We start from the raw sequence: 17,763 nt of genomic DNA, 5'->3' as shown, positions 1-17,763 counted from the left end.
CATCAAAAGTTGCTGAGGTGTGTACAGTTTTTTGGTTCGGAACAGTGTTCCAAGCTTTTGATAAGCAGCCTTTGCAATTCCAGCGACATGATTGTGCCAAGACATACTGGTGTCTATTTTAACCCCCAATAAACTTTTCGAAGCAGAAAGCGAAATTGTCTGTCCTAACATTATTATATTCGGTTCAGAAACATTTATTTTTCAGAAAAAACCGATGCCTGGGTTTTTGTGGCATTGAATTGAATCTGGTTACTTTCATCCCAATTCGAAATTACTTCTAGATCCCCATCAAAATATTCAACCTCCTGCTGCCGGTGAAGATGTGCGTCCACAGCCGATGTCCTGAAATCCTAATATAATGACGAGACAAGTGTGCTGTGGTCAGCTAAGCTAAGCTAAGTCGTTGATATACAATAGAAAGAGGGTTGGAGACAATATGGATCCCTGGAGAACACCAGAGTTGATGTTGAAAGTATTCGAAAAATATCCATCGACGGCCACTTGCAGGGAACGTTCTTTTAGGAAGCTGAAGCGTAATACACCAATATCATCCGACAAGCCATAGCATCGAAGTTTGGCCAGCAAACCCTCATGCCACACATGGTCAAAGGCCTTAGAAATATCAAGCGCAACACCTCTTGACTCTCCATGTTTCTCGATTGCGTTATTCAAAATATGGGTGACATACTATAGAAGGTCACTTGTTGCTCTTTGTTTCCGTTACTTGTTACTTGAATTACTTTGGACTACACAAAATCACTATTACATGATACCTCTCAGAAGCTGATAGTTGTATCCAATGGTACTCAAAATATATCTATTATTTCATATGACAAAATCCCAACTACCATTGGGAAGATAACTAGATTATACTCTTTCAACAATAACGTAAAACAATCGATGAATTTATTTGTTTTTGTTTGATTGATCAATTAATATGGAAGACATGACGGAACTTTTGAAGAAAATATCAACCTATGTCGATGATAACTCTTTAGCAAACTGACGGATCATGCACATTTTTTCTTTTGGTCAAAAACCATAACAAATATGCCTTATTAAGCAAGTACTTCCCCCTATCTAAACTAAATCACAAAGAAATCACTCTTTCTCTCTCAGTTTGTATACCAAAATAATATAAATGAAACTGAAATAATGTCTTTGATTCATGAGAAACGCGCAACAGAATGTAATGAATGAAAATCTGATGTCTGCTTGCAGGATAAATAAAAGATACCTATATACACGCCAAGAAGATGAATTGTATTCGTCATTATCAAAATCTCCCAGCGAAAACCTGAAGGGAAACCATCAGTTTCCTGGCTAATAGCACGTCTGATATTGGATTTCATCCCACAGGAATTTTTACCTGAATATTTTTATAGAATGCTTCTCGATCGATCGAGTGAGGATTTTTTGAAGGAAGAGAAGTAACTGCAAGAACTCCCACTCCTACGATGTAGAGGATTCCAGATTCTTAATAATGGGTTTAAGGTAAGGGGGCACCACCTATTCTTTTTTGTTATGGAGACATTTCAAGGACACTTCCGGTATAAACATTCTTGTGTTCATTTGAATATAACACAATTCAATTTAGTGAGCGATAATCCGTGTTGTTTCTGCTTTGTTATCATCACAGGAATTTTTTTTGAATATCAACTCACCTCATTATCCCAACCCCCACAACTGCAAGTTGTACAATTAAAACACTAGCATTCGGCACTCATACGACGCCACTGTAAATCTCGGAACGCGCGGAAACTAGTTTTTTCTCAAATTTTCACGATCGGCGCTCTCTCAATGCTCTATCGGCAGCCTTATCAGTAAATTCAAGTCAAGCAAGCCACGCGAGTTTGTCGCGGCCAACACGATTGTTCGTTTCCGTTTCAATTAGTGTACAGGAAGAGCTCCCTCATCTCATTATGCACTGTTTTACAAATTTTATTTATAGACGGCCATTTTCATATTCCCACATCGGAATTGTGTAATTAGGCATTTTTGTTTTTATTCTATCAGGAAATTTGACATTGTGTAAATTGCCAATAATTTTATCCTTTGAATTTTGTGTGATCCTGATCGATGGGATTGAAAAAATGAGAGGTGCTCTTTCAAGTAAACTCAAAGATATTTCAGATATGTCTCAAAACATTTCTTGAATTAATTGACGAATAACGCAAGAACTTCATGTCACACTTTATAATAACACAAAATATTGTACAATACTGCAGTATTTTCCACTTTTATTTATTTTTTTCTATATTCTGGTTTATCACATCATGCCTAAGTGTTCCACTCAAAATCTATGTTTCGAAGTGGTTGACAATGTTTCTTGATGAATATCAAATGTTGAGTATAATATAAGTTTCTTGGATTATTTTTTTCGATGGAGAATGAAATTGCATTTCATTATTTCGGACTTCTATTGTCTAATATGATATAAACTTGTTTGAAACCCCGGAAAAAATCATTAAAATTGAAAAGATTAGCTGGAAACTAACTACTATATTAGGCAAAATTACTGAAATTGAAATGAAATAAAATACAAACAACAATTGAAAATTGAATAATTAACAAAAAATTTAGATTTAAAAAATCAAAAGATTTCAAGCCAACTTACTTCACGACGTTTCAATAGTTAGTATCCACAATCGTCTTCGGGTGATGAATGAACTCATTCCTCCGAGAGATGACTATTTATAGGTCATTCGAGTGCTTTTACCTATACTCTCTTCCCGCTCTACATTTCACCGGTTTAGCGGGAGCTGACCGTTTGGCGGGAGTTTGCCGTTTTCCGCTTGATTATGGGTTTCCATATGTTGCCAATCTTTATGCTAGCTTGGCTAAATGGGTTGTTGGACAGCATTTTTGCGGCTTCTTTGAATTTTCTCCTAAACCAGTGTTCCTCCTTGTGGATGATTTCAGGTTGGGATCAGTATATGTTATGTTGAAGAATCCAAATCCAAACATGCTCTGTTATTAGCAATTTGGTGATTCTTGTATTCGACAATGCGAACTTTCAATGGCCTCTCAGTTTCACCGATGTGGGAGTCTCCGCACTCGCAGGGTATCCGGTAAGTGCCATTCTTGGAATCGCAGTCTGCGTTTGGTGACCTGGTTTTTGTGAAGCTACTACAGATAGTGTTTCCGGATCTGAAGCATGTTCTGATGTTATACATGGTCCCAATTCTTCTTATCCTTTCTGGCAATCCTCTGATGTAGGGAAGTACAAGCACTAGTTGAGACGGCTTCTCTTCCTTGCGAGGCTCTTGCTGTCTTCTAGCTAAAGTCCACCATCACTTTGGAGTAATCATTCCGTTGAAGATCATTTTTGATGATGTTCCTTCTCGAGACCTTCCTTCGCATTATAGAGCCCGAAAGCACGATTCCTGTCGGTCCTCTTCACCAATACGTCTGAGAATGGCAATTCGTTGTGGACTTCCTTCTCCATTGTAAATGTGATGGAAGGTCTTACGTTGTTGAGGAAGGTGTCTAGTTCTGTATTTCCATGGTTCCATATCATAAAGATGACGTCAACCTATTTCAGACTCGTGGCTTCTTGTGGGCTTCTTCATTGGCCAGAGTTTCAAACCATTCTATATATATGTTGACTGTAACCGGTGGAAGTGGAGTTCCAACTGGCAGTCCCTCATCTTGCGTCCTTCATTGCGAAATAGCAGTTTCGTACACATCATCCTGGTAATTCCATGATCACCTATATCGGTATTTACCGGATACCCTGCGACTGCGGAGAATCCTACATCCTACAATCGGGAGTAGCAGAGCATGTTTGGATTTGGACTCATCAACATAACATCAAGTGGTCTCAAGCCAATATCATCCACAAGGCGGGACACTGGCTTAGGAGACAATTTCAAAAAGCCGCATACATGCTGTCCAACAATGCATTTAGCCAAGCTAGCATAGGGATGCGCAACATATGGAAATCCATAATCAAGCGGAAAACGGCAAACTCCCGCCAAACGGATAGCTCGCGCTAAACCGGTGAAGCGTAGAGAGGAAAGAGGGGATAGGTGAAAGCACTCGGATGACCTATAAATAGTCATCTCCCGGAGGAATGAGTCCAGTCATCACCCGAAGACGATTGTAGATACTAAAAATCGAAACGTCGTAAAGTAACTTGGCTTCAAATCTTTCAATTTTGAATTTTCATTTCTCAAAGGTTAGTTGAATTTTATTTCATAGTAATTTCAGTTTTTTTGCTTAATATACTTGTAATTTTTCAGGTAATCTTTTCAATTTTATTGATTTTTTCGAGGTTTCAAACTATTTTATATCATATTAGACAATGAAAGTCCATACTAATGAAACGCACCATGAAACATTGTCAACCACCTTCAAACAAATGAGAATGAAATTATTTGCTTATACTTCCTTCCTTTGGAAGTTTTCCACTTTTTTTGTAGGAAGATGGTGGTTTAGAATTCCAAAACCTTTTTTTCTTAAAAATTATTCTCTCCATGAATTATACCCCTTTCAATTTAAACAAGATTCCTATGGCTGGGATTGAATCAAATAAGTAATAAGCGATTGAATGTCATTTCGTACTGTTATCGATGACATGAGTAGGTTTGACTCATTGGTGACATAAACTAGTGATTTTATGAATGAATTGAGTGCTACATCTTGTATTGTTATCCAGATAGGTGCTAAAGAGGCAATAAGGCAGATATGTTCTTCCTGAACATCGGATGTCCATCAGTGAAATTTAACCTCTCTCATGTTGCAATGCTTTCAATGATATCTGATTCAATTCCATGTAGAATATTTGGAGAATAAACTGAATTCTTTGTATAACTCGAAGTTCATATAAAAATTGTTGTTTCGAAAGTATTTTTTCTTTTGTGAAATACAAAGTTTGTGTGAAAGTAGTTGTTTCGAGAGAATGTTTTCTTCCAGTTTGTGCCTGAACGTTACTCCTTTACATGACCTACATATCTTTGTGTTAAGAATCACACGTTGAAAGGTAAGACCTCGTTAGTCCCCAGCTCGCACAAGTTTCGACTTCTGATGATTGTCGCTCGTAGGGGTGCAACAGCTGGTTAACGGAAAAACAGATTTTAAACAAAACAGACAGATTTTTTTTTAACAGAGTTGATTTTTATTTAATTGCTTTATTCTTTTCGTTGAAAGATTCCCACATGTTTTGTGTGAAGATTGAGAAGTATAATAGGGTCTTCCAACGGAGACTTCCGAACTAAGACAATTGATAACGGTCATCTTGTTGAAGCTACATCTGTCAATATTGTTGTCATTTATTCACTCTGTTTTGACAAATCATCATGGGCAGATATAGCATTCAACAACAGGTGCAAATGATAAAATTGTTTCATCAAAATGGGTGTTTACCAGTGCATATACCGTATACCCTGCGAGTGCGGAGAATCATACATCGGAGAAACTAAGAGGCCATTGAAAGTTCGCACTGCTGGGCACAAGATACACACACAGCGAGGAGTAACCAGCAAATCCGGAATAGCAGAGCATATTTGGACTCATCAACATAACATCACGTTGGCTCAAGCTGAAATCATCTACAAGGAGGAACATTGGTTTAGGAGAAAATTCAAAGAAGCCGCGTATATGTTGTCCAACAACGCATTTAGTCAAGCTAGCGTAGATAAGTGGAAACCTCTAATCAAGCGAAAAACGACCAACTCCCGCCAAACGGTTATCTCCCCCTAAAACCAATGAAGCGGAGAGAGGGAAGAAGGAATAGGTGAAAGCACTCGAATGACCTATAAATAGTCAGATCTCGCAGGAATAAGTCCAGTTATCACACGAAGACGATTGTGGATACTAACAATCGAAATGTCGTGACGTAACTTGGTTTGAAATGTTTTAATTTTTTTTTTTATTTTTTGTTAATAATATTTTTATTTTTTATTTTCCAGCTTTTATTGATATTTCAATTTTTTTTGTTGCTTGTATATTATTTCTTTGTAATTTCAGTTTTTGTTTAATAAAACTGTTTTTTTCGGTTAATCTTTTCAATTTTTTTTTTTCAGGTATTTCAAATCAGTTTATATTATATTACACAACGGATATCCGAACTGATGAAATACACCACGCAACATTGTCAACTACCTTCAAACAAAAGACAAGTGCCTTATTCCGAAACATCGAGGTCCGTTATTGAGGATGAGAATGTTCCATGTAGTGAAATTTTATAACTCTCTCATATACTATATTGTGTATCGTTTCTATAGATGATGTCTAATTCAATTCCATAATGAATACAATACAATGTTAATATAGAAGTAGTTGTTTCGAAAGTCTATTTCTTCGTGTAATTCAATATTTCTCACAATCAATTTTTCATTCATGGACTCGAAATGGTTTTCCGAGTTCATCAACTCTTGGAATATTCAACATTATAAATAATTGAAAATTGTGTCTGGTTTGAAATTGATAAAACTTCCATTCTCATTGCAGTATCTTTGAAAAATAAACTAAATATGCTTTATTCATCTTTCTTCAGCATAACCTAAAGAATAAAAGAAACATATATCCATGAAATGGCGATAAAAAGCTTGCACTCGTAGGATGCAAGCTTATCAGTTTGGATTGTATCCACGGAGTATATTTCAACATTTTATCAGTTCCGCTTTGTAACAAAACTCTCGTTGTCGTTAACCATTTCTAATAGCTACGTCGACATTGGCGATGGGATTGAATTGAATCAGGGATTTTTTTCACAGGAGATGTGTGTCGTAGTTTTATAACATTATATAAAATACTAGCTGACCCGGCAAACGTTGTTTTGCCACATAACTCATTTCTATCAGAACAATAACACTCACAAATAATATTAATACCTCAGTGCTTTAGTTTACAATATTTTTCATTAGTTCATGCTTAGCTAACACACACAAACTGGATTGTTTGCCTTGGGACTCATTAATAGTCATTGGAAATGTCAATTCAATTGAAAATTGCACACGTTTAAAATGAATTGGCACATCCGTAGGTATAATAGAGGTTCGTGAAATTAATATATTTTCACTTAGGAACAAAATGCTGGCGACAATATTTTTCATTAATTTTTTAATGAGTAATCGCGTACGGTTGCACAGCCGTGGTGGATCGAAATTACGGAACGATCCAACCTTCAATTGTGAATCATGCGGTTCCATGCAAATCCAATGGGTTCAAAAACTCTGTTGGATAATTCACAGCTTCGGTGGCATCGCAAACTGTATCTACTTTCGATGGATGAACAATAAAACTGGTCGAAAGCTATGTAGGGAGTTAGAGAACACTTATTGTGTGACAGAAACAGGGGACCGGCTTCGTTCTCATCCCTACGCCGTGCTGTTCACTGAGTGAGAAGTGACACAGATATATGCCTGGCGTAACTGATCTATGAGATCTATGGTCTAAAATGACTATTATTAAATAGGAGTTGGTGAGAGAAGGATAAATATTGGGGGTTGTATGTATTTTCTTATGCCACATCATAAAAAAATTAAAACAAAAAAATATGTTCAGATGTTTTTCAATGTTTGGAGTGGAGCACCCTTATCACTTAGGGGTATGAAAAAGAGATCAAGAACTATTCTCAGACCTACCAAATATACACATGAAATTTCATGGAAATTGGTCGATATACAGGGTGTCAATTTGAAAATTTCTATGTCAGGAATCAAAAACGGTTTGAATGACAGGAATGAATGTATTACGCGTGGGATTTTTCATTTGTTGGCTTTTGCCTTTCACAAAAAAAAAAAATTAATTTGCGAGAAAGGCATTTCAAACCCAAAATCTACTTACGCTGATCTTATAAACTGTTACAAAATGTCCATTTTGCTCTAAACAGTAATAAAGTCTGTTGTTGAACTCCTCCCTAACATTGAGGAGAACTTCAGTAGGAATTGACTGGCATGCTGCTGTAATTCGTCTTTTAAGTTATTCAATATCAGTAGCTTGTATTTCATTAACAACGGATTCAAAATGCCCCTGATGAAAAAAATCTGAGGGGGTTGAATCCGGTGAGATCTGGGAGGTCATTCAGCTGCTTCCCTTTTGCTGATCCATCGTCACAGAAATCTCTCGTTTAACCACTGTCGTAACCACTTGAGTTTCTAGCTCATGAGTTATAAGAGGATCGATAGTCTCCTCAAGTATTCCAAGGTAACAGATTGCTAGACAAGTTTTCTTCCAGAAATAAATGACCAATAATAAGAATTCCAAGAATACGAGCCCAAACATTAACTTTTTATGGGTGTTGTGTATGACTTTCCCGACAAATATGTGGGTTTTCATTACGCCAATAGCAACAATTTTGTCCATTAACATTTCCATCCAGAAAAAAGAACACTAATCGCTGAAACAGATGTTTAACATAAGATTGGGGATGGTATTGACTCGATGGGACATGATTTCATAAAACTCTATCCTTTTATCATAATCATTCTCGTGGAGAATCTGCATTATATTAGGATGAAATTTATGCATTTTCAATGCTTCTCGTAAGGAGATTAATGTGCTCTACAGCAAATGTTTCCCGAATTTCAATTTGAGCTGCTTCATTAAGTACTCTGGGGTTATTTATTTTTTTATTTGTCACTGAACCAGTTTCGTAAAAGTTATTCACTAAATCAAGCATATACCAGTGACTTACATCACAATTTGGATGTCTTTCGTTAAAAAGACATGCCGCTTTTCGTGCGCACTTTCCAACTTCTCCATAAATTATAATAATTTCAATTCTCAGTGTTACTATGTTCATTTGGGTTTGTGTAGAACTGCATCCTAACACGATTGTCTGGCTTCTTCGGAGGTTTATTCATCTCAATGATTCACCGATGACTGGTGATTTCGAGTTCATTCGATCTTTTGTTGTTACCGATATAAACTTTCCCGCAGATGCATGGTATACGATACACCCCCGCAGCTGATAGTGGATCTCTTTTGTCTTTCGCAGATCAAAGGCTCTGTTGTATTTTCCTGGTGGGTTTGAACACTGTTTTTATTTCATGCTTTCCTAAGATTTTTCCGATTATGTCTGTAACCCTAGGGATGAACGGTGGAAATGCACGTGCAACCGTTTGAGTTTCCTCCCTATTTTGACTTGTGGAAGTCTTCAATTCCATGGTCTTGTTGGACTCGGTTACACTGTATCCAATCGATCTCAAAGCCACTTGAAGATGCTCCAATTCTTCTTGTAGGTATTCCGGGTCACATATTCTACGGGCACGTTTCGTTTGGGTGTTGATAATTTCCCGCTTTTGACTTGGATGGTGGTTCGAAAGTACATGCAGATATCTTTTCGTATGTGGCGGTTTTCGGTATACTTTATGTGTCAGTCGTGTGCCATGCCTTTCGACGAGTACATCTAGAAAAGCCATCCGTTGTTTCTGTTCAGTCTCCATGGTGAACATGATGCTAGGGTATTGAGCATTTATGTGGTCCAGAAATATGTTCAGTCTAGTTTGAAATCGAAAGCGTCTATTGCCTTCTCCTCAATTTAAGAAAATGGGAAAAACAGACTGAACCTATTTCTATACCACGAGGTAAAAAACTCAAAAGTACAAAGTTCATTATCAAAACAAAATTCTGCAGAAGGACGCCATATCTAAGTTTTTCAAGAAAAAAAAGCATCGTTGGTCCTCTAGCAGCACTACTGACCAGTAAATTGTACAGGTATCTGTACTTGATTTCTCTCTGCCAGTCATATTGGAGGGATTTTGCAGCTTCAAGACAATTTAGTCTCACTAGTTATTGATTTCAGAGCTTCTGGTTTGTACATTGTGGCTGTGTTTAGTAGCTGTCTAAGATCATTTTGAACTTAACCTCAAAATCGTATCTTAGTAGCATGACTTTTGTAGGTTTCGATATAGATTCTACTGAGATTAGGTCCAGAATGTTCATCATTACTACCAGTAACTCATCAGGAATATTTTAATTTCAGCAATTTCAAATAAATGTTGAAGACAACAGTCATCACTTGAGTTACTGGAGTTTGAATAATTGGACATAAGCTATTCGATAAGTGTCGATTCACAAGTGTATAAGTCCTCTGGTGAATTTGAATCCAGAAAAGGACACTCGAGTATACATAGCAAGATAGAAATTTTTTGCACTGCACAAAAAAATCATCTATAGAGAAGAAATTGCGAATTATATTGAGAGATATCACAGTGATTCCGGACAACAATATTCGAAATTGTACATTATAGAAATTTCGTAGAAAAATAAATAAGTAATATATTCAAAAAACACTTTATTGTGGAATTTTCACTAAACAGTTTTACAAAAACTCAACACGTGTTTTACCATGCAATGACGAACGTGTCTTTACTGTATATTCTATAGTCTATATTCAAAATTCAGGTATGAAAATTGAATCTTGAATACAATTCATAATTTAGCAAACGAAAACCGTCTGGTTGGGATGATACTACTCTAATTTGCTCCCACAACAGGTGAGTGAGCAAATACAAACATCTTTAACTTTTATTATCATCAAGTCTTTCGAGTTAGGAAAATTTCCACATTGTATAAAATTGGATTCTAGCAAACCATTACATGACATTGGAAGTGATAATAGGGGAGCCTAAGATGCAAAATGGGGATTTACTCGAGCGTCATATAGACATATTAGGTTGCAAAGCTTAGATGATAAAAAGAAAAAAATGTTATATAATATATACCTTTTCATCGGTGGGGGAAGCGGCTATTGATTTTTAAATATGTAAAAAAATACTGTTGCATGGACATACTCGAGCTCGTCAGAAATTGATAGCATCAATGTCCTATGTATTTTTAATAATGTTGGTATGTTAATCTGATCGTTTGCATGATGTGGGTGGTTGTACGTAAGGGTTAAAAGTGAAAAGAAAAAAAATTTAATCGAGCGCATTAGATTTTCTAAGGGGGTGTTAAGTTCAACAAAAAAATCTCTCATTTAATAATCTGAAGATTTCGATCTGACGCAAACTCGCGGCCATTATTATGATGTGCAAAAAAAATTCGCCATTTTGAAATATTCAAGCGCATCAGATTAAGATATATATCGTTCATCTTTATGTTTTAGACGTGCTGTCTAAATCTGACAAAAAAAAATATTTTTTAATTTTTTTTTTAAATCATTGAACTTAAATAAAAAGCTCAGGAAATAGCATGAAAATAAATAAGTGTATGTTTTTTAAGTAGAATACTTGTATTTATAAGGAAATAATTATAAAGAAATGCTCAAAAAAAATTAATTTTTCATAATCAATTGATTAATTAATCATCATCTTCATCACGAACGAGTCTCTGTGATCAGCAGTGAGACGGAGTGTGAGTAATAGATAGAGAGAAAGTGAAAGACGAATAGAAACTCGGTGAGGAAAATATAGGTATCACACAGCTGCACGCATTGAACTTTATCGACGAATTTTTGTTATTTCGGTTTGCGGAAATCGTCAGATTATATATTTTTCGTTATCCTTGAATTATTTCCTTCAAAATTAAAAAAATAGCTACACTCGAGAATGTCGAAATGACGTTTTTTTTTACAACTTTGCTGCCCTACCCTTTCTTTACGTCACTCTCAAATTGTCAGATTACTGAAATATACACTTTTTAGCATGTGAATAACTCACCCTACCTTAATCTGACGCGCTCGAGAATTTCTGATGATCAATTTTTTTTTACTAATCTAATCCTTTATCCTTCACGGGCGGCCTTATATATGGGGCTCATATTTGGTGGAGGTACTTAACCGGGTACAAGGTTTCCCCCTGTATATTAATCTGCCGCGCTTTAGTAAATCCCGAAATCCCCACTTGGACTCCCCTATTATGAGCATTACTGGTGTTTTATCCCTAAAACATTCCGTTTTTTTAACACCTCTATACGTGTTTCGATCACCAAGAGAAAGATTAATCTTTCTCCTGAAGATGAGCACTTGGTGATCGAAACACTCGTCGAGGTGTCAAATTAATGGTTTGGTGTTGGTATAAAACTCCAGTAATATTCATTACTACACCGAAGGTTCCTAACAGTGCATCACAAAAATGGTAAGTGAGAATAACATTTTGAAAATAGTGAATATATGAATTTCTGGATGAATTCAAAGTTTGTTATGAAAATCAATTGAAGAAGTGTAATGAAAGAAGTGTAATGAAGCTACTGCGAAACTCCGAGCGAGCGTCAGCAGTAATGGCAGGAAGGATTATCGGAAGTGGCGATTCTTCAACGAGGTGGAGAGGTCCAAGGTTGCTTGACTTTTTTCTGACAGTTATTTAGAAGGGGGTTTTGCATTTCCAACTCAATTTACACAAAGTAGTCAATCATTTCTGTGCTATTGGATGGTCTTAATCCTGGCACCACCAGGTACTTCCATCGAGATACATCACAGCGCATGTCTCTGTAGCAAGTAATTCTGCCTGATAGACGGTGGGGGCGATAGCAAGAAGTTTCTGGAGCTTGAATCTTTGCTATCGACCACAACAACCCCTTCAAGTATCTTGGACCCATCAGTACACCATACCAAAGTGTTTCCACCTTACTGTCGCTCATATGAAACTCCGTTTGGTGTTTTTTATGGCCACTTCAAATCTCACCTAGAAATAGTACCAAACTGGTACAACGTCTATGAATCATCATGTGCGTACATAGATTTCCTGCTCTCAAACTAGTTGTCTGGTAAAATTTGAACAAATTCAACACAACACATTAGTCTAATTAAAAACACTTTTCTTGGACACTAGAACTCCGATGCCCTCTTCTAATCTGATCTTGAAGCATTTTGACAACGTTAGATGGTATAATGATGAACAATTGTACCTTATATATATATATATATATATATATATATATATATATATATATATATATATATATATATATATATATATATATATAATATATATATATATACATATATTATATATATATATATATATATATATATATATATATATATATATATATATATATATATATATATCAGAAATACAGGGTGAGTCAAGAAGATTTCCTCGGTCCATTGGTATCAGAGGAAACAAGTTTTTGAACTGCTCATTTTTTTGCAGTCATATCGATAAATACAATCTTTCAAAATTATTTTCTCGCAAACTGGGTGATTTAGCCGAGCTTGGCCAATCAAAGTTATATTTTTTAGTAGAACAGTATGTGAATATGTCATTCGATTGATTTCATATTTTTTTAATTCTCTAAGGAATTATTGTTCTCGAATTTCCATTGTGGCATTGCCAAGTTATTCTAAAAAAACCTATTCTGCTCTAATTTTTTTTTCTTTGATTCACCACTCGCATGTCTACATCAATTGAGTGGATTTTTTAGGAATAGTTAGTCAACATCACTTCACTTTTTCAAATGGAACACCCTGTATTTTTTCATTTATATGAAATGTTCTAACATTTCAGTACATATTTCATCAGAGGTATTCGAAAAACTTATATTTTACAAATTATACCAAGTTTTAGTAATTGTTGTAAACACAAAAAATGTATTTTCTTACGTTCACTTACTCAAATTTGTTTTTCGAATATTCAAACTAATCGCTAGTTCATTAGCATTTTTCATAACATCTAGTGATTTCAGCGGTAAGAAATGCGTAAAAAACCTGAAGAATATCCATGACTGACATAAAAAAATGAATCTCGGAATTTGTCAATAACGCCATGTGTAGTTTATTTCGCATGCAGATTGAATCATTTTCAGTAAGAATTATGCATTGGAAGATATGGTGCAAATGATCTATGCTTTGGGAGAAAGTGACGGAAACTGCCTCCTTGCATCTATGATTTACAAAGACACCTTTCCCAAAATAAGACAACCAGTTGGCCGCGATGGTAGTGCGCCCGACTCACGATCGGAAGATCGTGGGTTCGATTTCTGCCTCGACCAGATATTTTTCTAGAGAGAATTTATCTGGTTGAAGCGGGGATGATTCTGCAACCGTGTTAGGAATCACACGTTAAAAGGTAAGACCTCGTTAGACCTTAGCTCGCACAAATTTCTCAACTTCTGAGAGTTGTCGTTCGTATGGGGGCGACAGCTGATCAACGGAAAAACAGATTTTGAACAGATTTTTTTTTAAACAGATGGAAGGGCATTTCAAGCTCTAAAAACAAGATTTAAAAGAACTGGCAATGTCAATCACGAGAAGTGCGAACGTGTCTACCCTGTAACAAATGAAGAGAATACATTTCAAATTGCTCTTCACCTTGTTGAAAATCTCCATGTGAGTACCCGAGACCTGGGCTGGAAATTAGGATTTTCTCAAACCAGCGTATCTCGAATGAAACGAGCAAGCAAATTTCATCGTTACCACATGCAATTGATGCAAAAGTTAAAAGGAAGAGATTTTGTAAAACGTGTTCAATTTTGCCGATGGGGCTTACAAAAGATCAATCGGGAAAATGGTTTTTTCGATTTTGTGTTATTTTCTGATGGAGCGACTTTTCATAAAAATGGAACTGTGAATGGAACAAGCATTATTATGCAACGGAAAACCACCATTTTGTTCGTTGCCTGAACCATCAACACCTTTGGTAACTGAATGTTTGGGGTGGAATTCTTAGAAAAATAGTTATCGTTCCGTATTTTATGGATGAGCATCTCACTGGAATAAAATATGTAAGATTTCTTCGGCATGAGTTTTCGAATTTATTGGATGGGGTTCCGTATGAAACAAGACTTAGAATGTAGCTACAAGAAGACGTTGCACCACCACATTTCAAAACTGAGGTAAGGTAATACCTCTACGATCATTTCAATCAAAACTGAATAGGTAGGGGTGGGCCTATGGCGTTGCCACCCAGATCACTTGACCTGACCAAAATGTTTTTTATGAGGGTATATTAAATGGATTGTCTAACGAACTCCTCCAACATCTATAGAAGACACTAGAACTTTCAGGGAAATCCCAGAGGATATGCTGGAACGTGTAGAGAATTCGTTTAAAAAAAGCTGAAATTTTGTGTTGCTGAAAATCGTCGCCATTTTGAACATCTACTAGACTCCTCTATTCAATAAAAAATTTAGACGTTATTGTTGATATTGAGAAAATTTTGAGTAAGTGAACGTAAATAAATGAATTTTATGTGGTTACAACAATTGATAAAACTGGGTATAATTTGTGAAATATATGTTTTTTGTATAGTATACTTCTGATGAAAAATGTAGTAAAATGTCATACAAATGACAAAATACATGGTGTTCTATTTGCAAAAGTTGAACTATGTCTGTTTGAAAATTAATGAAGCTTGACCGGTTTTACCGAGCACCCTATATAATGTTTCCGAATGTTGAAATTTCCGAAATCATTATAGTGATGTTGAATAACTATTTATAAAAAAAACCACTTAATTTCTGTAGACATGCAGGTAGTGAATTGAAAAATTATTGTCTGCAAAATAGGTTTTTCTGGAATAACTTGGCAATGCTGCAATGGAAAATTCCTTAGAGAGCTAAAAAAATATGGAATGGAATGACGTATTCTTATACTGGGTGTTCCATTTGAAAAAATATAATTTTGGTTGGCCCCGCTCAGCTGAGTCACCCAGTATGCAAGAACATTTTTAAAGATGGTATTTATCGATATGAGTGTGAAAAAAAAATTGAGCAATCTGAAAAATTGTTTTCCCTAATAGCAATGGACCGAGAGAATCTTGTTGACTCACCCCGTATTTTACTTTCAGTATTTTAAATAATGGGACTCCTGACGGATAATGAAGTTTTCTCAAAAATCTAAAAATCCCTCAAGTTCAAATTGGAAGTAGTTATATATTTAGGAGAGATTAGTTTTGGTCAAAATAAGGTTTTGGCTGTCTGCTTATCCGTCTTTATATAACAAATTTGGGAAAACTTTCGAAGGAAAAAAAATCAATTGATTTCAAAATGTTACTTTCAGATACAAACTGGAAGCCATTTCGAAAAAGCCATTTCGAAACAACTTCTTTCACATAAACATTGAATTACAGAAATAAAAATCACTTTCGAAGTAACTACTTTTTTATAACCATTGAACTGAAAGTTTTTGTATAAAGATGGAGAAGGATGAAGAAAGCTAAAACCTCAAGTTTGTTTATGAGGGTGTTATCCTACGAATGATACCTTATTGAAAAGTGCCTTCGATTCTCTATCCATTGATGCCATCAATGCCTTGTTTTTGGTCTACTCGTTCAGAAGATATGAACTTTCGAAATGCCATCATTTTCAGAAGAATGCAAAACTCGATTTTGAATGAAAAACTATTACATCAATTTAAATGCTACAGATAAATTCCTTTGGAACAAATTGCAGTTTTTGCCGTTCAGCCAGCAATGGATTTTTGCTTGCCAAAATAAATAGATGAAAACAGTCTGGCTTGTGAATTGTGAAGAAGTGCTTTAATCTTCGAAATCTGTTAGTTACGGGGTACTCAATTTCGGAAAGGGTGGAAATTGAACCTTATTTTGAAAATGATGAAACGGAAAATGGAGTTACTGAGTCATTCAACAAACGACCTTGACAGACATATTTTTAGGAAAATTGTTCGCAAATTATTGAAATTCCAAAGATCCATATCTGAGGAAAATTAGTCAAAACAGTAAACAAAACTCTGAGAAGTATTGGTTAATATATTATTTACAGAGGTTAAGAAAAGTATTGGTAAATATGTGTTTCAGAGATTGATTTGTTGTAGTTTGTGGTATTTCAAACTTCTTCCAAGTTCTGATGCTTGCTGTTTGGTGAAGAGATTCACTAAAAGTTTTTGGGTGAAAAGGCATTATATTCATCCCATATTGATAAAGATTATGCTTTTGAACAAACGTTTTCAATATTTAAAATAATCTTCAGTGATCGAGAAAATTTCAAAAATTCTCGGGTTATTTATTGTTGGAGATAAAGAATTGAGAAAGAAGCATCTATATATAATGAAATAGATATCATGTTTTCCACTTTACTAATTTTGGGTTCACGAAAATATCTCCTACGTAATTCTTCTGAACGGTGAATATAAATCTTGAATAAATTTTGACAAATTGAGTTTCGACAAAGAACAAAAGATTGCAATGAGTTGGTTATCCATGCAGAAACTAGAAACTTACCCTCGATATTTTCACTACTTTCAAAATTTGATCAAACCAGTTACGAATCAATTATATAGAACACGAGACAAAATACTCAAAAGTACAACATCCATTCTCAAAACGAAATCTTGCTATCAGCAGGAACACGCGACATCCGACTTGTCTGAGAAAAAAAGGACGATCGCGTCGTTGGTCGTCCAGGAGCACTACTGACCGGTTAATTGTGCAGGAATCTGGTGTGACAGATCAGGAAAGACAGCGTTGACAGGAAGTGTAGTGAAGCTCCTGCGGAACACCGAGCGAGCGCCAGCAGGAATGGCAGGAAGCAATATCGCAAGTGGCGGTTCCTCCACGGGGCGGGGCGGTTCCTACCCCCTCCATTGGCGCCACCTCTACAGGGGTTGCTCATCACTTCGCCACCGCTGCAGGATCGCGGGAGGACGTTACCACTGGATCCGTCCTTTGTTTGACATTTTCGGGGTGACGATCATTGGGGTTGAAGTGTTTATGCTGCGTTTGTTTCTGTAATGAGAATATAATGTTCGGTTTCTTTGAGAAAAGTTGTTGTTTTATTGGTGAGGTAGAAATAGTGTTGAATTATTTCTCAGTAATTATTGAAGAGAATTTAAAATCATAAGAAAGATTATTAGTAACATAAACAGACCCGATTATCATAAAACTCAATTCATATCATACAATATGTATAAACATA

The 17,763-nt window shown here is 35.7% G+C and overlaps 1 protein-coding gene across 2 annotated transcripts in view; it reads right to left on the bottom strand.

The window, feature by feature from the left end:
- Positions 1-17,555, bottom strand: part of Ets65A (DNA-binding protein D-ETS-3) — a 307,752-nt gene extending 290,197 nt beyond the window's left edge. Inside the window, exon 1 of one of the 2 annotated variants that reach the window (XM_074170116.1) lies at positions 17,070-17,555. Coding sequence is in view for 1 of the 2 variants with exons in the window: in XM_074170111.1 (XP_074026212.1) it covers positions 1,665-1,669 (5 nt within the window). In the remaining variant the exon portion in view is untranslated. Of the gene's footprint in view, positions 1-1,664; positions 1,828-17,069 lie in introns of those variants that run through there. The other variant, XM_074170111.1, reaches the window with a different exon arrangement.
- Between the last annotated feature and the right edge of the window lie 208 nt (positions 17,556-17,763).

This window comes from Leptinotarsa decemlineata, unplaced genomic scaffold (genome assembly GCF_025532065.1).
Source record: "Leptinotarsa decemlineata unplaced genomic scaffold, Ldec_3_MD MMD2_P_RNA_scaffold_11, whole genome shotgun sequence".
NCBI classification, from domain to species: Eukaryota; Metazoa; Arthropoda; class Insecta; order Coleoptera; family Chrysomelidae; genus Leptinotarsa; species Leptinotarsa decemlineata.
This window is presented reverse-complemented; position numbering and strand designations above follow the sequence as displayed.